At 49.4% G+C, this 21,790-nt stretch overlaps 2 protein-coding genes across 6 annotated transcripts in view; both read right to left on the bottom strand.

Moving 5' to 3' along the window:
- Window positions 1-2: 2 nt before the first annotated feature.
- On the bottom strand, window positions 3-19,720 carry SNORC (secondary ossification center associated regulator of chondrocyte maturation). Its single transcript, XM_045794108.2, has 4 exons — window positions 8,833-19,720; window positions 8,354-8,485; window positions 2,136-2,318; window positions 3-2,057 (listed from the first exon to the last, which is right to left on the bottom strand). Exons 1-4 carry the CDS (start codon window positions 8,903-8,905, stop codon window positions 1,948-1,950), a joined length of 498 nt encoding a protein of 165 aa, XP_045650064.2. The 5' UTR covers window positions 8,906-19,720; the 3' UTR covers window positions 3-1,947.
- Window positions 19,721-20,641: 921 nt separating this feature from the next.
- The window catches only part of GIGYF2 (GRB10 interacting GYF protein 2), a 145,914-nt gene continuing 144,765 nt past the window's right edge, over window positions 20,642-21,790 (bottom strand). For all 5 annotated transcript variants that reach the window (XM_045794109.2, XM_045794111.2, XM_045794112.2 and 2 more), the window contains one exon: window positions 20,642-21,681. In XM_045794109.2, the coding sequence (XP_045650065.1) occupies window positions 21,614-21,681 (68 nt within the window). In that variant the 3' untranslated portion in view covers window positions 20,642-21,613. The remainder of the gene's footprint in view (window positions 21,682-21,790) is intronic.

Raw genomic sequence — 21,790 nt, 5'->3', positions numbered from 1 at the left:
GAAGTTCTGTTCTTTATTGCTCTGCTGCACACAGGAATGAGGTGTTTGGTTCTGGGCAGGGAAAGAGGAACTCCTTTCAAGGCCAGTGGAGTAGCATGTCCTGAAGGAGGAGGCTGAGGTGACTTCCAGGACAGGAAAAAGCAGCAACGGTTAGGACCTCAGGGTGGAAGACCTGGGCCTCGACTTGTGGAGGGATTCCAGAAATGGAAGATGCTCTTTGAGGGAGTTGGGGACACCCCTTCTGCTGCAGTGGAAGTAAGAACACAGGTTTGGAACACCCCAGTGCGATCCAGGTATTAGCCGCATGGTAATCCCACAGGAGATCTAACACCGGGCATGGGGCTGGGGTTTCCTTCCTGACCAGTCACTTCCTACCTTGGGCACTTCTTCCCACGTTTGGTGCTAGCAAGTTACCCAAAGGCTACAGCTCCTTGTCCAGCCCAGGTAACCCTAACAGATACCCCACACCAACCCTTGTCCTGGAGTGTAGAGGGCCTGGAATCTGACCCTGCCCAGCCCTACACTCCTGGGACCACAGTCTTTCTGCCAGGACCCTCTTTTCTCCATGCTAGAACAGGCCTTTCGTTAGAAGCCCATTATTTGGATCAAGTGGGACTTTGTAGCATCTTCCCACAGGCCACAACATGGCTCCTGGCATTCTTGAGACGTGAGACCCTGTGAGAATTGGATGAATTTCTGGAAGGTGCATACATGTGCAATGCTCTGGTTCAACAGTGAGGGGCTGATGCTCATGGGGCCTCTATGATACACCCCCTGGGGGAGTACCCACACTTAAGTCCCCCAGCAGTGGGGGCAGGGGGGCAGGGGCCATTCCTGAGCCCTATGCTGCTCTTGGTGGGGGAAGGGGGTTTCCTGGGACAAAGGAGAGGGGTTACCATTGGTACTGGCCCTTGTCCAATTTATCTTTTTGAACCTGGTAAACATGCTGATTTGGATCATCTGTTCTAACTAGGGCGTTGGTTACCAGAGGTTATGTGGAATGAAGTAATTTAAAGAGCTTCGTGAGAACTGGTCAGTTTTAGAACAGTCCTTCCTAAGTGGAAACTTCTAACCCTCTTGTGTTTTGGGCAAGTGCTCATCCGGAGTATCCAGGAGGAGAAAACTGGTCTTAGCTGGAGCAGGAGTGGTCAGGAGTTCACGGAACTATGGAGCCCAAAAGAGTTGCTAGAAACAGTGAAAGAAGAGGAGGAGGAACAGTTTCCCTACACCAGCACCCACACCTAGGCCCAAGGTATCAAACCATCGCGGAGTGTGCAGACAGTCCCTCCTCCAGGCCTCCAGTCTTCTTTTCCACTCCGAAAGGACAGCCTTCTTCCCTGCCATGCCCTGAGCAGCTCAGCCACTATTTTAAATCTCTCTTTCAATCATAAAAGCTAGGCTTCCCGGGAAGTGTGCAAAACAAAGGACGTGACCAAGAAAGGAGAGCCAGGGCCAAATGGGCAGTTGGAGGGAGGCTGCTTGGGATTGCGGTAGGGTTGCTCCTAGGGCTCCCTGAGGTGTGGGGGATCCCGGGGGCGCTGGAGGGACGGGTCTGGCGCTCCCAGCAGGCAGATGGGGCTTGGCTGGCCGCCCCGCCCCCTGCCCCAAATAACGTAGGCTCTGGTTTGGAGGGAGTCCCCACGGCTCTGCCCGCCTCTCCTGCACTCGCGGCCGCGCGTCAGTCTGCGCTGGAGCGCAAGGGGCGGGCCCTGGGCACTTCGGGGACAGGCGCGGGGACGGGACGGTGGAAGCCAGGGGAGTGGACAGCCGTGCGGGGACCCCGCGCACGCTCGCGGCTCCCGCTGGCGCCCCCGCACGCACGTGTTGCGAGTTGTCGCCCGCCCCGCTCGCCCACACACGCACGCGCGGACACACTGGAGACACGGGGGCGCCACCGGGGTTGCAGCCGAGTCGCACCGCGGTGGGGGCGCGGCCCCTTTATTCGCTTCAGGAGGCGGAAAACTTTCTCAGCGCGACGACCACCAGCGCCAGCACCACGCAGGTGGCCAGCAGGGCGGCGATGACGATGGCTGCGATGGCGCCGGGCCCCAGCGAGCCTGCGGAGGACGGAGGGCCGGTCAGCCCCGCGACCTGCCCCCCCCCGCCCCCCGCCCGGCCGACCCGCCCGCGCGTACCGCCTCCCTGGTCCAGACGCTCCCGCGCCGTGCTGTCCTCGGGGCTCGGCTCGGCGGTGGGGGTCGGGGGCCCGGTGGCCGCGGGCTCCCGGGCGGGGCTGGTGCTCTCCACGGGGCCCTCTCCCGACGGCAGCTCGGCGGGCTCGTTCCACAGGGTGGGCACAGGCTCCTGTGGGCCCTCGGCTGCAAGGCCAAGGACAGGCGCTGGGGCGCAGGCGGCAGGGCCAGCAGGGACGTGGCCCCCGCTGTTAACCGACTGCGGAGGGGGCGCTGTGTGCGGGACTCTGGGGTCAGCACTGCACCAGTCCTCCCGTTTTACAGGGGCTCCAGGACCCCTATTGTGGCCAGGCTGCTTCTGAGCCCAGTGAAGACAGACTGATGGGGGGAGGAGGAGGGAGGGGGACCAACAGGTTCTCCTAGAAAACAGCTGTGAGGACCCTGAGCTGGCAGCAGAGCTTCAGGATGGCAGGAGCAGGGCACTTCACCTCTCCCAGCACAGCCTGCGGTCCTTCCTCTGAACTGCTGGGCTCTGAAGGCCTGGGTGAGATGACTGACACTTGTGAGAGATGCCTGCCAGGCAGGCAGGTCAGCCTTCACCCTGGAGAAGAGGCCAGGAAGGTGAGGCACTCCCCCTTCAAGAACCGGGGTTCCTGCCTACCCAGAGCCCCATGAGGGGGCTACTGCTGCAGGAGGTGGGGAAGAGAGGCAAACTCCTCCTTTGCTTCCCCTCCCTTGGCCTAACCTGGGCAGAGCCACACAGTCCACAGGACTTGGGGTCCAGCACCCACACATACCCCATGTTCTGAGGCTTAAATCCCAAGGGGACTCTATATCCTAAGAAACTGTGACGCCAGCATATTGCTGCTTCCAGACAGAACAGGGCCAGAGGGATGGGCAGGAGTGTCTGTGGTCAGTGTAAGGGAAGCCCCAAGAAAGGGATGATGACCCCCCCCGGCCCCCATGCAAGCTGGGGCTCAATCAGCATATCAGTCTCTGTGCAGCATTTTATGCAGAGGCCTTTCTCTGCTCATGGGTTGGGAGTTAACAAGGTTTGGCGTACCCAGGGGCCTCAGGGAACGGGATAGGCTGAGACTGAGAGGCCTGTGTGATAACCCCACCCCATATCTCCACCTCCACCATGCCAGCCCATGCCAATTTCACTCCCCTCTCCACCAAGGATCCAGGTCTGAGGAGCCTCACAGCACTACCCCAACCCCGGACCCATCCACCCTTCGCAGACAGGAGGCCCCAGCCACCTCGTTAAAGTTCAAGACCAGGAGGCCAGCCTCCCCAGCCCAGCCCTGACCATCAGCTGTAGCAGGGTCAGGGCTCCCTAGTGCCTAATCTCAGTTGTGATCCAGGGATGCTCGGCCCCCATGCAGTCCCTAGAATGGGCTTAGCAGGCATCACGACACAGCATCTCCTGACTCCAGCTGCTTGGTGGCTAGGAACTGTTGTATCCCTGCCTCAGAGCTGAGAAAACCAAGGCTTAGGGGGGGCCACTGGGAGGAGCGTTGCTGGGACTCTGAATCCCCCAGACGATGAAGTAGCAGGATGCACGCCCCAGAAACCACCAGGGGAGTTGTGTCGTTCCTGCAGCCCCAGCCAGCCTGCCTGCAGGGCCCTGAGGCACCTTTGCCTCCACAGGCTTCACCCCTAAGAGCACCCTCTGGCACAGACAAGCCAGAGCCAAGCTGCTTTCGGACTCACCGGCTTCCAGAGAGGGGCTGTTCTGGGAAGACACAAAGGGATTTCTGGGTCTTTCCTGCTAATAGTGCCCACCTGGGGCCAATCACGAGGAAACATCAGCCAAACCCAAATTCAGGGTCAGTCTTAAAATAACTGTGCTTTCAAAAACATCCAGGTCAAGAAAGACAAAGAAAGGCTGAGGAACCGTTCCAGATCAGAGACCGAAGAGGTTGAACGCAGCATGTATTCCTGGATGGGGGGCGCACTACAGGGTTTACTGGGGAAGTATGACTGCGTAGCTTAGGTAACAGCACTATATTGAAGTCCATGTCCTCATTTGGATAGCTGACTGCTTATGTAAATATCCTTGCTCTTAGAAGCATTTAAGGGCCAAAAGGCATGATGTCTACAACTTACTGTCAAGTGGTCAACATTCAGATAGGTCAAGTGGGTAGATAGAGACACGAAAGGTGATCTAAGAGTCTGCTGGAGTTTCCTGGATTATTTTTGCAACTTCGATGTAAACTTAAAATCTCTTCCCAATCAAACTGTAGGACTCCCCAGGCCCTGCCCCTGCAGCCTCTCCCAGGCCTGGGCTGGATCAGTTCTGAGGCTCAGCTTGCAGGCAGGGACCACTGTCCTATTCCCCAAGGGTTACCCAAGCTGGCATAGCCAGGCCAACAGCCACGGCAAGGAGGCCTCCCGGGGCGAAAGGTCCCTGGCACACAGTGTGGGGGAAGCTTCCCGCTCGCAGGGCCTGAGGCTGAACCAAAATGCTGGTGTCTGGGAGCCACACTGGCCCCCCACCAACTGTGAAGACCATCCCGTGAGGGGGCAGGCCTCTGTTGTCACTGCCTGGGAAGGCAGGGGTCTGCAAGCCTCGTAGCTGCTGTGGTAAGTGCCAGGACCCAGACATGCTTGCCTCAGGCTCCCAGGGGCTGGGCCAGAGAAAAAGCCTGAGTATATCCACTCCTAGGCCCTGAGGTCTAAGGTTCACAGACTGCCTGTCTTCCCAGGAAATGGACAAACCCCTGGCCCCTACTCGCTCCCCATACACCCATGGCAGGGAGGCCACCACAGGGCTACTGGGTATCAGGCCCAGCATTGTGGCAGCATTTGGGGAATGAGCCTGCTAGCTCCAGGTAAGCATCTACCTCTGCCCTTTGCCAGAGCCCAGGAGCCATCTCTGGGGGAGAGTGGGCCACCCTCTGAGCAGGGCAGCTGGGGGGGCACACCCAGGTCTTCTCCCCTCCTACCCCCAATGACCCAGCCTTACTCTGCTGCTCCCCACAGAAGCCTGGATCTTCCCTGCCAGACACACTGGCTCAGGCCACCTCATCCCTGCTGTGTGCACCCACCTCCAACCCCTCCTCCAGCACTGAACCAGCCTCTAAAGCTTGAGGGGCTGAACCCGTGGGCTTCCAAATAAAAAGGGCTGGGTCCAAAGCCTGGCTCTGTCACACTGTCACCCTGGGACCCCAGCAGACTGACTTCACTCCCCCCTCCCCAACTTCACTTCCCAACCTGTGAAATGGGAGTTGGACCATGTCTCTCTCGGCTTACAACAAGTAGTAAGTGTGCTGTCGTTGCCGTCATGAGCTGCGGCCTCAGCCCCAGGACCTCTCCGGCCAGACACAGGGCGGCCGGATCTGGGTACTCTGCATGTGCCACAGCTGACCATCACGGGAGACCCCCAGTGGCTCATCTGCACCCAAGCAGCCCGGGCCCAAAGGCCTGCTGGCTCCCGGCAGCTTATGCAGCCCGAACTGCAGCCTGGACTCAGCCACCAGCCTTCCAGCAAAGGAGGTACAGGTGCCAGGAAGAGGCCAAAGCATTTTCTTATCCTCATCTACATGTCTCTGTATTTTCTCAATTTGCTGTAATAAAAGGGGAAAACAAAGTTTAAAGGCAATAAACCCACCTTCCCCTCAAAATCTATCCTGGGGAGCCCTAAACAGAAGCAGTTGTCAGGGAGTTGGCTAGCAGGAGGGCCCGTCTGAAGAGGAGTGAAGATGAGGGAAAGAAAGCCAGGCAGAGGGACCAGCACAAGCAAAGTCATGGAGGACGGAGCCCACGGGCATGGAAGGTGAGCTGTGAGCCCCAAGGAGGATGTTAGGTGAGGACAGAGAGGTGGGTAGGACCAAGGGGGACCTGTGATAGACCTAAACTCTAAGGACCAGAGTTAGCAATGTCCTGCGACTCTGACCAAGGAAACCAGGAGAAGTGGGGGGCCTCGTGACACTGCCCACAGCATGGGGGGCTCTCCCCCAGCCCCACCGCCTCCAGCCGCCCAGCCTTTCGGTAAATAGGTTTGTTTAACACTCGCTCTGACCGCAGGGCCCCGAGGCCAGGCACCCGTGCTCACAGACAGTCTTTGTGCCAGCCATGAAGGGCCTTTTTATCCCTGCCCTGGCCTCACGCCTGCTCAACCTGGCCTGCTCCCCCTACCCCAGTAGCTGCAGCCACAGGCAACCGACAGGGAGGGCAGCAGGCCGGGCCTGGACCTCAGCCACGGGGCCACTCCTTCCCTGCCTGCCTGCTACAGGACCCCAGCCCACCGAGCAAAGGGCAGAGGGCCTGCTAGGCCTTGTACACACCTGCTCAGAGCTTCCAGCCCAGAGTGGGGTAGCTGAGAGCCTCCCAAACAACCTCCCTCCCAGAACGGCAGGAAGAACGACAGCCAGCCAAAACCCCAGCGACTCCGGGGTGGAGCTGGCCTGCCTGTTCTTGGTAGAACACGTGGAGGGAGGTGAAACCAGGTGAGGTCCTAGAGACGCCAAACACGTCCCCAAACATTCCTGTGGCAGCGGACAAAGCCCACCCACCCAGGCTGTATATGCAGTCTGATCCAGGGCCTCTGGCCAGCATCCTGGGCTGGAAGAGCTGGCTACTCAGGGAACAAGAAACTGGACAGGAGCTCCCCAGGCGGCCCCAGAACCTGGGCAGGCAGGCGCCAGCACCTTCACCTCTACCCACTTTGACCACCAGGCAGGGGTGGAGTGGGGTGTGGTGTGGGGGATCTGTAAGTACCACAGTCCCAAGATCTAGTCCACAGAAGATGCCACCCAACACTCAGGTCACTTTCCCCAATTCCTGGGGCATCACGCCAGCCCCCCGTCTTGCCCAGCTGGCACATCTCCCACATAAAGGGAGGCTGGGCACTTTCCCAGCCTATACGAGGAGGTGATTCTGCCCCAAGACCACCCTGCACCCAGAGGAGGGGCTGGGACATTTATTCACGTTCCCCCCAACATTTGCTGAGCACTCCAGGATGCCTGGCCCACCCTGAAAGCTCGTGTCTGAATTTGGTAGGCCTACAGTCCCCCGCAAGGGAGGCAGAGCTATGACTTGGTTATTGCCACAATACGGATGAGGAGAGGTACAGAGAAGCTGAGAAACAGTTGGGAGACAGAGCCAGAAGCAAAGCCAGGCTTCTTCCTAGGGCATCTAGAGGGACCTGCACGCCCACAGGCAACTCACCATCACCCATTTCTTCCTGGTGTGTGTGCCTGAGTGTGTGGCTGTCCCAGCAGGCCTCACACCCCCAGCAACTCTCCCCAGGGCCATGCTCCGGTGGCTGGCATCCAGCTGCCACCCCTACGGATCCACAGACATTCCCCCAAAGCCCATGCTGCAGAGAAGGTCTCCAGGGTCTCTCCACCCACACCTTTCTCCAGGCCCAGGACCCCCCACCTCCCCCCCCAACACACACACACACAGGGGCCCTGAAGTATCTCTCCTTTGGCCACCTCACGGCCAACAGAGACTGCTTTTTTCCCAGGAGAAAGACCATCCAGGACCTGTCTGTGCTTTTCCTCTCTCAGGCTTTGAAGCTGGCCTGGGCCAGCGCCTCCCAGCAGAGGGCCCTAGAGCCATGCCCAGGACTGGGGCTGAGGTCCAGGCAGCCTGCCACCCTGAATTTACTGGGAACCTTCCTTCTCACTGGACCCCAGACCCAGCCATTTCGACCTCAGTACTGAGCCTAAGTCCAGTGTCCTCATCACGGTTTTGCCAAGGAGTCTCAGGCCCTGTGCTCTTTCTGGAATTTTTCCCAGGTTGGGAATAATACCTGGGTCCTCACTCTGGAAGGACGTTTCAGAAAGGCAGCAGAGAAGGGTTGAAAAGTGAAACAGCAGGGTTCTGGGGTTTTCTGCCTAGGAGCCCAGGGCCTCTGGTCCCTCAGCTGCTTGCCCTGTGCCTGGTGCCTCCTCCTGACTCTCAGATCTGGAAGCCTTCAGATTTTAGCAGGCTGGCATAATCCCCATGTCCCCCAGGCAGCTAACATCCCTGGCCCTTCTCCCTACATCTCCTCCCTGCTTCGAGGGCCATTGTCCCCATGGCTGGCAATTTCCAGGATATCAACTCGGCTCCTGGCAGCCAATCTCAAAGAAGCCCTCCACAGAATCACCCCAAACAGCTGCCCTGTCTCCTGTGAAGGGCTTCTGTGCAGTGGGCAATGGAGAATCTGGCCCAAGGTGCTTCTTGGCCCTGGGCGGCTGGTGGCAGCAGAGTCAAGGGAGCACCCTTACCTGTGAGCACTGCAGGGGCCAGGACCCCGGAGAGGAGCAGCAGGGCCATGCGCAGGGCTAGACAGAATGCCATCCTGGCCTGTGAGGGAGCGTGGCTCGAGAGCTGGATGCACCGAGGACTGAGCTGGTTAACTTCAGAGTGGCGGGAAAGAGGTATCAAAGGCTGGGAAGGGTTTTCATCAATGCAAACTCTGTCCTCCTGGGACACCGTGCCCGCCCCCCACACATAAGCACGCGCGTGCGCTCACACACACACACAGCAGAGTTTACAGAACGGACTGCTTTCCTGAACTCCAAAGTAGCCCCACCCTCAGAGAGGGAAAGAAAGAGGAAATCGCTCTCTTTCCCTCCCCCCCTCCCTCCCTCTCTCTCTCTCTCTCTCTGTCTCTCTCTCACACACACACACACACACACACACACACACACTCCTCTGGCACTGGAAATAAGATTCTCAAACTTCAATGTGCAAAAAGACTCACCCAGGGAACTTGGAAAATACAGATGCTTCCAGCACTGTTTCAGCGGGTCACGGGTAGGCCCAGGGATTTGCATTTTAGTGCCTATGGCCCTGGTTCGAGAGACTGAAGCCCAGTCAGCACTGCACAGAGTCTGCTCACTTTTGGGCTCTTGACGCCTGGTAGGGAGACAACACTCAACAGACCTTGATAATAACAGAAGCACTTTTAAAGCAGTTTCAGTGCAAACCCCATGTCATTAAATGCCCTGTTTCTTCTTCTTGTTCTCTGTTCTCCCAGGTGCCTGAGACTTGAAACACCACCTGTGTACTCCTGGCATCCATGTCCAGCCTGGGTCTGGTGCAGAACTTCAACCCTACCACTCATGGCCTCCCCAACAGCTCCATGAGTATCTAGAAATACGTCCAATTGAATGTGTCCAAACCAACTTTGACTCCAGTGCCTCCCCAATCCTGCTCAGTCAGTGGAACCCTAGCCCCAGACTTTCTAGATGTCCTAGCCACGTAATTAAAAGTCATCAAAAGCTTCTCTCCCTTACTCTTGTCTCATCTCTCAGAAAGTACTGCCAGCTCCCCTTACCTCACACACTTTGTGCTTTCCCCCTGTTCTTAGAAAAACCATCTTAAAGGCTTGCCTTGGCCCTGCTCACAGGGCTCCAGTTGAGTGGTCTTGACTAGGTTCCTCTAACACGCCAAACGTGGTCGTATCGCAGGGCCTTTGCACTTGCTGTCCCATCTCCCAGAAAGCAGTCCCTTAGCTATTTACGTGGCTATCTCCATATCACCATTCAGGTCTCAGCTCTGATCAGTCAGCCTCCCATTTACCCATCACATCACTTAATTTCTTCTTAGCACTAATGTTTACATAAAGCTCTCATTTCTTTCACTTTTTTTTTTTTGGGTGAATTTTCTGAGGAATAACATATATACTGTGAAAAGCACAAATCTTATGTTTACAGCTTGAGGAACTTTTATGCATGTATACACCAGGACAAACACCACCCAAATCAATATGGAACATTTCCAGCACACCAGCAAGATCCTTCCTGCCCCCCGCCCCCCCACCCCGTCAGTACCTCCAAAGCATGATTCTGTCTTCTGTTACCACGGAGGAGTTTGGTCTACTCCTGAACTTCAAATAAATGGAATCATAGGATATGAACTCTTGTTTCTGGCTTTTTTTGTTGTTGTTCAACATTCTATGAGATTCATCCACATTGCTGTGTGTAGCAGCTCATTGGTTTTTATTGCTTAAGAGTATTCAATTTATATGACTGTGTCACAACTTAACCATTCTTTTACCCATTTTGTCATTTATCTGTGTCTATTTGGGTTATTTCTAGAACTTCTATGAATCCGGTTCCTGTGAATATTCTTGAACAGGTCTGTTGGTGAACATATCCACTAGCTTCTCTTGGTTAAAAATCTAATGATTCCAGAATGGTGAGGTCAGAGGGGAGGCAGAGCGTTAGCTTCTGCAGATGCTGCCGAGCAGTCTTCCCAAGTATTCATTCCAGTTTATACTCTTATGAGCAGTGTGAGCGTTCCAGTTGCTCCACATCCTCACCCACACCAGACACTGCTAGTCTTTTGTTTTCTAGTCCTCCTGATAGGTATGTAAAGGTGTCTCATTGAGGTTGCATTTCCACGACTAACACAGTTGAGCACCTTTTCATATTTAGTGACCAAAGGCATATCCTCTTTTGTGAATGGTCTGCTCAATTTTCTTTGCCCACTTATTAGAGTGGTCTTTTTGCATTTATTTGTGTTTGGTGTGTGTGTCCAAGATAAACATCCCTTGTCAGATACAGGTATTGGTGCTGTTAGATGAAGTGTTCATAGGTTGTCTATCCCCACCCTGTGATTGTAAATCCCAGGATGGCAGGGGCTGTTTTACTTGCCAATGCATTTCTAAAACCTAGCACCACCGTGCCCAGCATGTAACAGGAACTCAATATTTGGATTCAATCAGTTGGGATTTCTGGGATACAGTTAACATGGAGCATCTTCTCACTTGTTTATTCATTTGTGTTTTTTGCTCCCACTCTCCCATCCTCAACTTCTGTGCTCTGCAATGTAATGTAGCAACATAGTCAGATCCCCACACGGCACTTGAAACTTCCTTCCTAGCTGACTGCCTGTTAGCATCTGCCAATGGGAGGCACTCTAGTGAGATGCAAGGCGGGAGGGGAGAAGTGACCCTTCCTGACGGCTGTAAGAACATCAGGGACTCAGGGTCAGGTAGTGGTGGCTTCGGGGGCAGCCACATCAAGTTGGAAGTGCAGGTTCTGGGTCCTTGCCAGGAGACTTAGTCAACAGTGTTATGGCCTCTGAGGAATCTTTCTCTAGCCCTGGCTGATGTCAGTTGCCTAGGTGCAGTCGTCAATTTATGAGCAACCTCCCTTTCCCTTTTTAGCTCCTTCGGGCCTTTAGACATCCCAAAATATACCCCTGCATTATATCTCTTCTGTCTTAAATACCTGGAGTGAACTCTGTTTCCAAGTCAGACGCTGACCAATACAGAGCTTTGCACCAGGAATGGTCCTAAGTAACAGGCCCTCAAAGATGTGTTTCTGAGTTTGGTTCACCACCATGTTTGAGCTTGAATTGCAGGGAAGATCTCATTGCCAGTGGAAAATCTGATCTGGTAACGTATGGCATACCATAGATTAAGACTATTGGTTGTTTTTGCATGAAATGCCTATTGAAGACAAGGCTTGAAAGACCAAGTAGATAATGCACTTGATGTTTACAGTCGTGATGACGATCAACAGGATAGTCACATGAACTGGCTACTTTTTACTGCATTTGGGTGCTCACAGAAAACAACAAGTTCAGGCTTTAAATTTGAAAGTCAAGTCATGATCAGAAAAGTAGAGCCCTTCTGTGGCAGTCTTTAAAAAAATATCTTATTTCTTGTGCATACAGGGCATAACTGGCTGCAAACCAGGCCCCAAATTTGTGTGAGCTGCAGAACTACACTCTTGAATTCACAGCTGCGCCAATTCTCTTAGGTGAAACCTATGGCACTAATTGGAAAGGAGTGAGGCCTTGAGATTCCCCCAAAAGGGAAGTCTGGCAAGTATTAATTGTTCAAGCAAGAATCAATGGCTGCTAAAACTAGTAGATAAAAGTCTGATGAGGAGGGGCACCTGGGTGGCTCAGTCGGTTCAGCATCTGTCTTCAGCTTAGGTCATGATCACGTGGTCCTGGGATCAAGCCCCACGTTGGGCTTCCTGCTTAGTCGGGAGACTGCTTCTAACCTCTCCCTCTCCCTCTGCTCCTACTCCCTACTCATTCTCTCTCTCTCTCAAATAAATAAATAAACAAATAAATAAATAAAATCTTTAAAAAAAAAAGTTTGATGAGGAATTGGATACTTAAAATTCTCAAAGTAACTCCTGTAAAGAAAAAAAAAAAAGAATTATAGTGGAGAAACTTGGCAGACACCACCTTAATCAAGCAATTAAAATTAACATCACCAGTAATGGTTCAAACAAACATCATCATGACATGATACATCGAGGACATAATATCACTTCTGTATTATTCCCACCCAATCGCATAATCTCAACCAAATCCTGAGAAAACACTAGACAACCCCAAATTGAGGGCATTCTACAAAACAACTGTCCTGGACCCTTAAGTGTCAAGATATGAAAGACAAAGACGGAGGAACTGTTCCACATCAGAGGAGACTCAAGAACATGACAACTAAATATAAAAAGTGATCATGGATAGCATCCTGCACCTGTTTTCTCCTTATAAAAGATATTAGCAGAACAACTGGTGAAATATGAATGAAACCTGGATATTAATTAGTATTATATAATTTATTTCCTAATTTTAATAATTACACTGTGGTTATGTAAGAAAATGTCCTAGTTTCAAGGAAACAGGCCCTGAAATGTTTAGGGGTAAATGATATAACGTCTGCAGCTTGCTTCTAAATGGTTCATAAAAAAATAATTACAGAGAGTCATTACTGAGAAAACCTGATTATCCAGAAAAACTGATAAAGCAGATGTGGAAAGATGTTAGCAGATGGGAGTGAAAGTCATGGTGGAGTTCTACTGTTCTTGCAAGTTCTAAGTCTTGAAATTATTCAAAATAAGGTCCCCTCTTCCCCCCAAAAGTCACTATTTTTCAATGACAATGGAATAATAGGACCTAGACAATGACCACTGAGGAATGTTAAAAGTGCTACATGAATGGTCAACAGAATGGTTATAATGGGTGAGTCAAAATGGGACAGCCGGACGATACCACCTGCTGACACGCCTGAGGGATACAACAGGATGCACACCATGCCAGCAGTTCAGTATTTCCGGAGGGCAAGGGAGAACCCGAATGCAGTCAAGCCTCTAGATCTGACTCCTCATTTACAGAAAATGTGAGAGAGATGAACAAACTGACACTGTAGAGATGCTCCTTGCTGAATCCAACAGACAGGATGTTCCATGGATAAATTATCCAGTTTTTTCAACTTTGTTTTTGAGGAGGAACTAGATTGCACCAAATGCAATTCATGAGTTCATTTTGACTTTGATTCGAACTTTTGTAAAAAGACACCTTTCAGACAATCTGAGAAAATCACACGGACTGGGTTTAGATATTAATTATCAACACTGTTAGTGTGATAATTGCATGTAGTCTGTTCTTTTTTTGAAAAGGCATCCTTATCAGGGTGCCTGGCTGGCTCAGTCAGAAGAGCATGCATATCTCTTGATCTTGGGATTATGAGTTCGAGCCCCGTGTTGGGTGTAGAGCTTGCCTAACTTAAAAAAAAAAAAAAAAAAAAGGCATCCTTATCTGTTACCATGCACCTCACCAGAAAGGCTAGAATCGACAACACAAGAAACAACAGGTGTTGGTGAGGATGCAAAGAAAAAAGAACCCTCTTGCACTGTTGGTGGGGATGCAAACTGGTGCAGCCACTGGGGAGAACAGTATGGAGGGTCCTCCAAAAATTGAAACTAGAACTACCCTGTGATCCAGTAATTGCACTACCGGGTATTTACCCAAAGAATATAAAAGCACTAATTCAAAGGTACACATGCACATCTCTTTACAGCAGCATTATTTACAACAGCCAAATTATGAAAGCAGCCCAAGTGTCGATCAATACATGAATGGATAAAGATGTGGTAAAAATACATACAATGGAATATTATTCAGCCATAAAAAATGAAATCTTGCCATTTCCAACAATGTGGATGGGGACAGAGTATAATGCTAAGTGAAGTCAGAGAGAGACAAATACCATGATTTCACACCATGATACCATATGTAGAATTTAAGAAAAAAAAAACAAATGAGAAAAAGGAAAAAGAGAGAGAAAAAGAGAGACAAACTAAGAAACAGACTCTTAACTAGAGAGAACAAACTGATGGTTACCAGAGGGGAGGTAGGTGTGGGGGATGGGTGAAATAGGTGAAGCGGATTAAGAGTACACTTATTCTGGGGGCGCCTGGGTGGCACAGCGGTTAAGCGTCTGCCTTCGGCTCAGGGCGTGATCCCAGAGTTATGGGATCGAGCCCCACATCAGGCTCCTCCGCTATGAGCCTGCTTCTTCCTCTCCCACTCCCCCTGCTTGTGTTCCCTCTCTCGCTGGCTGTCTCTATCTCTGTTGAATAAATAAATAAATAAATAATCTTAAAAAAAAAAAAAGTACACTTATTCTGAACACTGAGTAATATACAGACTTGCTGAATCACTATATTGTACACCTGAAACTAATATAACGCTGTATGTTAACTATACAGGAATTAAAATAAAAATCTTAAAAAATAAATTCTTCTTTATAAATAAAATCAAAAGGTGGATTAAAAAGAACAGACATGAGATCTCTCTGCCACCCAAAGACATAGCAAGAAGATGCCTGTCTGCAAACCAGGAAGAGGGCCCTCACCAGACACAGAATCTGCTGGTACTTAGATCATGAGACTTCCCAGACACTTCTAAGACACTAGTCTACTTCTATGTATGCTTGAAATTTTTCATTAAAAAAAAAACCCTAAACTTGGGGGGGAAAAGCTAATTAAAGACAAAAGTTACAATAACCTCAGGACTATTAAGGACACAGACCCCTCAGGAATGAAGGTTCTGGTCACCCCACCACCTGAGGGGCTGGTGGGGGGCAAAAGAACATGGAATGGGTAGTAAGAAAGAAGTTGTACAAATATCACCCACAGCCTTTTGACCTGGTACAGAAACTGCTACAGAACTGTAGCAGCTATGTATATTTTATTCACGCTTATTTTAGGGGTATTATCCTCTTCTCAAGAGGATTTACTTTTTTAAGATTTTAAGTAATCTCTACACCCAACGTGGAGTTCAAACTCACAACCCCAAGATCAAGAGTTGCACGCTCCACCAACTGAGCCAGCGAGGGGCTCCTCTCCTTGCTTCTTTTATATACGTAGATATAAACCAATTTTTCTATTTTTCCATCCTCATATTCATACATACACACACACACACACACACACACACACACACACACACACGGAATATCCAGGTGAGACTGTAAGTAAATGAACTGGACAGACATTAGGATCACCCAGAAATGGACAGGATGCCTGATGGGTCACTAGATATGGCATTAATGGTTTCCCTACAATTACTGAACCATTTTTCAGTAACCTTACCTTTTCTCATTTTGTTACCAACCTTTTCAACACCAACTTTTTTTTTTCATTTGACTGAATATTTAGGGTGGTTTCTATTTCATGATGGGACCCTGACCCCCTTAAGGTTTAACTTCATGTTACCAAAGAGAGTCAGAAAATCAGGTCAGTGACTGTGTCCTATATGAGGCTCACCATACTTGCATTTCAGCTTCAGTTTGCTTCGGTAAAACTGGAAAGGATGATTATCACGCATCATCAGGAACCCATGCCCGAACACAAGCGCTAAATCTGAAAACACCCTGGGTCAGCAGTACGGTGCAATGACGTGCAGAGGCACACACAGGTCACATGCACATACTCGAGAGGTTAGAGCTGAATGAAGCCTCACAGAGCATCAGGTAGGCGATGGTTCCCCTCTCAGACTGCCCATTCAGGACTTCAAAGTAATTTCCAATGCTAGGTCCCACTCCAAATTAGAAACTCTGGGGCATGGAGCCCAAAGACTGATTTTTGCTTCAAAGTTCCAAAGGTGATCTGGCACTAGCTAACATATAGCCTCCCAGAACCCACACTGCCTTCCTAAGGGCTACTTCTTCGTGCTAATTTTAAGATGTCCAAGAGAAATTAACCCCTATTTAATAATGCTGTGCTGCACCTACATGAGCCCACACTCCCTTCAACCTGGCAAAATGGCCTAAAATAGTATTTATCAAGCATTTATGCTCTGGGCACTGTACTACGCACTTGAATTTTAAGTTACTGATCACAACTACTTGATAGTTTCCATTTCGCAGATGGGGAAACAAACGCTTGCCCTAAGTAGGTGGTAGGACCAACATTCAAATCTGACAGCTTGACTCCAGGAATTCCATTCACAAAATGACTTGCAGGTTCACTCCACAGAGTGCCTTAAAAAAAACCCAGACTCTGTGTAGAACTGGGAGATGCCAGACACAGCATGTCTGGGCCTTTGGAAATTGCTCTGGGTTCCCAGCTCTGCACAAGAATGGAAACAGAACCTGTTCTGAGCCTCCACATTGTAGAAGACTTGAGATCCTCAGTCCACAGGCCAAACTGGGGTAGTTGCTAGGATTCCTTTCTCATGGTCAATGTGCACAAACTATCCCAAACCTTTGCAACTTCAAAACAGAAGACTAGAGAAAATTAGTATTAGAGACTGACCACCAATGCAATATCCATTCTCCCCAGTTCTTAGAAACAGCACCCCAGTGGTATTCGGGGTGGTAAGCAATCAGCTAAAATCCCGAAACTTCCAGTCTTTCTTGCAATGAACCACAGTTACGTATTTATATTTGGACCAATAAGACATAAGATGTTGGGTGGGGCTCCCAAAAGAGCCCCTTTTAGGCTGAGTGAGCAAGGAGGAGTGCTCCTTCTGCCCCACCCCACTCCTTCCTCCTGCCTGGAATACAGGGTTTGATGATTGGTGTTCTAGCAATCACCTTGGACCATGAATGACTGCGAGTATGGAAGCCATAATCAGGATGGTAAAAAAAAAGAACCCAGGAACATGCCAGCCTCCGGATTTTGAGAAATAAACCATCTTGTTTAAGTCACTTTGCTTTTTGTCTTCTCTTATACGTAACCAAACCTAATACTGACCCACTGACAACTTTGAGGACCACTTCCCACACTAAAAGAAGAATTCAAAGGAAAAAATAAATTTTTGGTCAAGGGACACTAATCTACCATTCCTACACTTGCAGGTCAAGTAAACAATCTTTAAGAAACAAACGATGGCAGGGCCCCTAGGTGGCTCAGTCAGTTAAGTGTCTGCCTTCGGCTCAGGTCATCATCTCAGGGTCCTGGGTTCGAGCCCTGAGTCGGGCTCCTTGCTCAGCGGGGAGCCTACTTCTCCCTCCGCCTGCCGCTCCCCCTGCTTGTGCTCTCAAATAAATTTAAAAAAGAAAAGAAAAGAAATAAACGATAGCTCTGCTTCTTAAAACCAGCTGGACTGAGTATTGAAGCTATTCTGAGTTTCATCCTCATGATGAAGCAACGAAATGGGGGCACTGATAGATTTTAGGCTACAAAGCAACAATGAGAGAGAGAGCCCACTTCTCTTCCTTTGCTTCCCAGCATCCATGTGCTGTTCCTTCCATACACTGAAGCATAGCTATGCTGTTTTAGTTGCAAAACATTCCCACTAATTAACCCCTGGAGGGAAACTCTCCTCTCGAAGGTTTCCGGTCTGGAACTGGCACTACCAAGAGCTGTATAGGTTCATCATTCCTAGGACATCCGATGACATCCCAAAAATAAACATTACACATCTGTCTGCTTCAAGATTCCCAGACTCCCGACCATCCCCGCAAGACATGCAGCTTCCTCGTCAGGAATTGCCTGCACTCAAGCAGGGCTAAATCCATCTCCAGAGCTGGGCTATTTCTTTTTGCTCCATGAAACCTGTCAACTAGAAGCCCAACTTCCATCTGGAATGTGCTCTTCGTTATAACTTACTCTGTTTGGAATGTGCATGCCTGATGCTCTTGTAAGGAAATGCTACTTCCCACACTGGAAGTACAAGAGAGAAACAGCCTCATTTCACAGTAGCATTTCTGTCAGTCATACACAGACTTTTTATTTTTATTAATAATGCAGAGGGCATTTTGTATAAAATAAATTTAAAATTCTTCATCTGATCAATTTTTTTAAAGTTTATAAAAGGACACATTATTACATATTTATAAAATGGCTGCCTAAGAGAAAAATAACTCTTTAAGATAAAACCAGAACTACTATTATCTGTCCTGAAATTAAAAAATAATCCCTCAACTTAAAGCCAGTGAAAAGAGAGTTAAAGTTCCCTGATGTATATGCATAAACTCATCTTACGCAGATAATTACCAAGTGGCAACATCTCCCACCCCACATGCTCTTCCTACAATGTGACCCTCTTTTTTTTTTTTAAGATTTTATTTATTCATTTGACAGAGATAGAGACAGCCAGCGAGAGAGTGAACGCAAGCAGGGGGAGTGGGAGAGGAAGAAGCAGGCTTCCAGCGGAGGAGCCTGATGTGGGGCTCGATCCCAGAACGCCGGGATCATGCCCTGAGCTGAAGGCAGATGCTTAACCACTGAGCCACCCAGGCGCCCTGTGACCTTATTTCTTGCATCAAGGATGGAGAGTGTCCCATGTTCCCAGCCCTGAGTCTTAGTGGGTGTGTGGGGACTTCGACAGAATGAAACTATCAGAGAGGTGACACTATGTGACTTCTGAGTTTAGGTCAGAGATGGTGATGCAACCTCTGCTTGGTTCTCCTCTGGCAGGGAGCCAACTGCCGCCTAAGCGGCCCACCTGCTCTGAAAATATCATGCTGAGGGGGAATATATAGTTCCTCCAGCCATGAACCCAGCTGAGCTCCTAGCCAACAGCCAGAATCAACTGCCAGTCACATGAGTGATCCATCTTGGCCAGCCAACCTTATCGAACCTTCCGAAGATTAAAGCCCCAGCTGACATCTGACCACAATCAGGAGAGGCCTCACAGGAGAACTGCCCAGCTGAGCCCTTCCCCAAAATCATGACTCATAAAATTACCAACAAAATGAAGGGGTTCTTTTAAGTAAGTTTGGAGTAATTTGTTAGGCAGCAACAGTAACCAGAACACCAACCATCTAGGAGCAAGTCTCCAAAATAAAGCAATCTTGTGTGGGTATGTTTTTTAAGTCTTCAAATTAAAATAAGTAAAAATAAACCATGTACAAAACAATTACTTTAAAAATCAGAAAAAGTTAAGATAATTTGCAAGTAAGTTTATAGAAAGGGATATAACGTGGTGGTTGGAAGTCAGTGAACAGATGAAACAGAAAAAGAGCAGGATTGAGACAGAAGAACATTCTTGGAGAAGAGTGGTTTCTTTCTACTAAGTGGGAAATTCCTCAAGTAGAAGCAAGGTTCTTGGTTAAGTAAATGGAATGTTCTGTGATAAAAATGACTTTGCTACCCCAAATCCACCTACCCCACCCCAAATGTTTGTGTTTTGATTTTTTATTTATTTTTATTTTCCCTGAACAAGCACACAGTGGAGTCTAGTTTTGAAGGTGTGGGCAGACTCTGGAAGGCACATTCAGAGGGTGTGTCTGTGGTATGAGGGCAGGAGACCATCCACGAGTCAGCAGAAAGGGACAGTGAAAGGAGTAAAGGGATTTGGTCAGACTTACCCGTGTTTATCTTGACCTCTACATTCCCAAATACAGAACCAGCCAGTGTTTCATAGCTTGGCAGGAAAAGCCACGGCTGCCTCCATGTCTCGGGTGCTCACGTGTCTGGAGTGTCTCCATGGTGCCAAGAGAATGGTTTAGTGCAAGACTTAGCCTTGACAAAGGTGAGTACAAGAGGTGCGCTCAGACAGAATACCACCATGTTTTATTTAAGTTCTTTTTTATTTTCCTCCACACTGGCAAAAGTTCCGAGGGAGCTTAAAGTTTTGTAAACATTTTAACTATCCCTCTTCCCCACCCCCCACTTTTGAATTTACAAAGCAAAGGAGAGCAGGAGTCCCAACTTTTAATGGTTCCCCATCTCCTCATGCTATTTGATCCAAAAACTATATACAAGTTTGTAGCAGTCTCTGTATAGTTATTGTACATGTTTGGGAGGAAGGGAGGGAGGCAAGAAGGGATAGGGAGAATGGTGATCCAAAAGAATAAAAATAGAAACCAAATATAATCAGCCAAAACCAAAATGCTCTCAGAGCAACTCCAGCCTTCTTCAGGCAATGATGACAGAAAGAAAAGGTGCTCTACCAGGAGCCACCTGAACCACAGCACTTCTCACACAGGGACGGACGGTCCAATGGCTCCAGACCAAAGTGTGATTGGCAATTCCAGGTGATGTTCTGCGGGGGGTTGGGGGAGGCAGGAAGAGTACTGGTTTATAAATAGGGCTTGAATACATTTATAATTGAAGTGAAGGGGTATTAGGAGGCCATGATCAGAAGCCAGAACCAGGCTTCTCTCTCCCATTCTCTCCCATCCCCTCCATCCCACTGCATTCTCCTGTGTAGTGGTTTCCATGGATGAAGGTCTTAAAGATGGTTAGGTTTTGTATGTTTTCTTTTCAGAAAAGGCAAGCAACTTGCCATTCCAGAATCTTTAAACAAAACCTTTTGGGGCCACAGCAAGACACACACGCAATGCTCTGAGGAACCAGATGAAATTCCGGGCTTTTATCAGAAGCAAAAGTTTATCCCTATCCAAAATGAAATTATACAAATTCATACATATGGTAAAGATCCTAGCTGCCTCTTAAACGAGACAAATTTTCAGCAGAAAGGCCCAAAACAAACTGGTCCTAGTCCTCTGAAGTAAAAATATTTATGGGAAAAAATCAGTTTTTGTAAGAAAAGAAAAATTAAGAATAAGTCCTTCTCCCAGGCCATAGGGTTTCCTTTGTCCAATCAGGTTGGAGAATGCCAGGGGAGAAGTCAGCTTGCTTGGAAGTCACTATCTAATGAAGAAAAACATGAATCCTTTCTCTGAAAGGATGCTCAGAAAGAACAGGCGAGGGGTGTGCAACATCAAACCAATCCAATCTAAACTCCACCCCACTCAGGGCCTCCTTGATGCAATCCCAAAGTTAGCAGTGGCAATGAAACCTTCAGACTGGGGTGCTCTCACTGTCTTGTCGGACACTCAAGTCACAGTCCATGGCATGGTGTTGCTGGCCAATGTCTGTTACCATTAACTCTCTTCATGACTGCACCAGTTAGACCCCTTGCCCTTACGGGGGGTTAAAAAGAAGAAGAAAAGGAATACAGAAGGGGAAAAAAGTGACATAAGAAAGTAAATAGCTATTGGCAGATCCCAACACACTTTCTGGGACACAGTAGATGAAATCACGGCACAGTAAACAGGTGCTGCCCAAAATCAGCCTTGTTGGGGAGTAATCCCAACTGCCACCCCCAAGACACAGGGTCCGGTCCACTTATCTACAGTCTGAGATGCTCACCAACAAAAACAGTTTAAAGAATCTTGGACACAAAGGGCTAGAAGAAAAAGCCTGAGATGATCGGTTCTGTGATTTGTTGCAGAGTGATAAAGAGTAAATGGTGAGTTAAGTGTTGTGTCCAAAGGTGGAGAATCCATGGTCAGCAGAGAGGAGAAGGAAGGCCAGTCCACTGGCAGGTGCTCAGTAGTCATCCAAAGTCTCGATTTCACCCATATTGAGTCGCTCTGATGAAGCATTGACTGAAAACCCTGCCGGAAAAAATTGGCAATGAGTGACCACATCCAGACAACCACGGGGCTCGAATTCCAGACAGTAGGCTGGAATAGAAGTCTCTCGTGTTTCAGCATGCCATAGAGA

The sequence above is a fragment of the Ursus americanus genome, chromosome 1 (assembly GCF_024610735.1).
Source record: "Ursus americanus isolate L20-20 chromosome 1, mUrsAme1.1.p, whole genome shotgun sequence".
Classification (NCBI taxonomy): domain Eukaryota; kingdom Metazoa; phylum Chordata; class Mammalia; order Carnivora; family Ursidae; genus Ursus; species Ursus americanus.
Note: the sequence above shows the minus strand (reverse complement) of the source record. Positions and strands in the feature narration are given on the sequence as shown.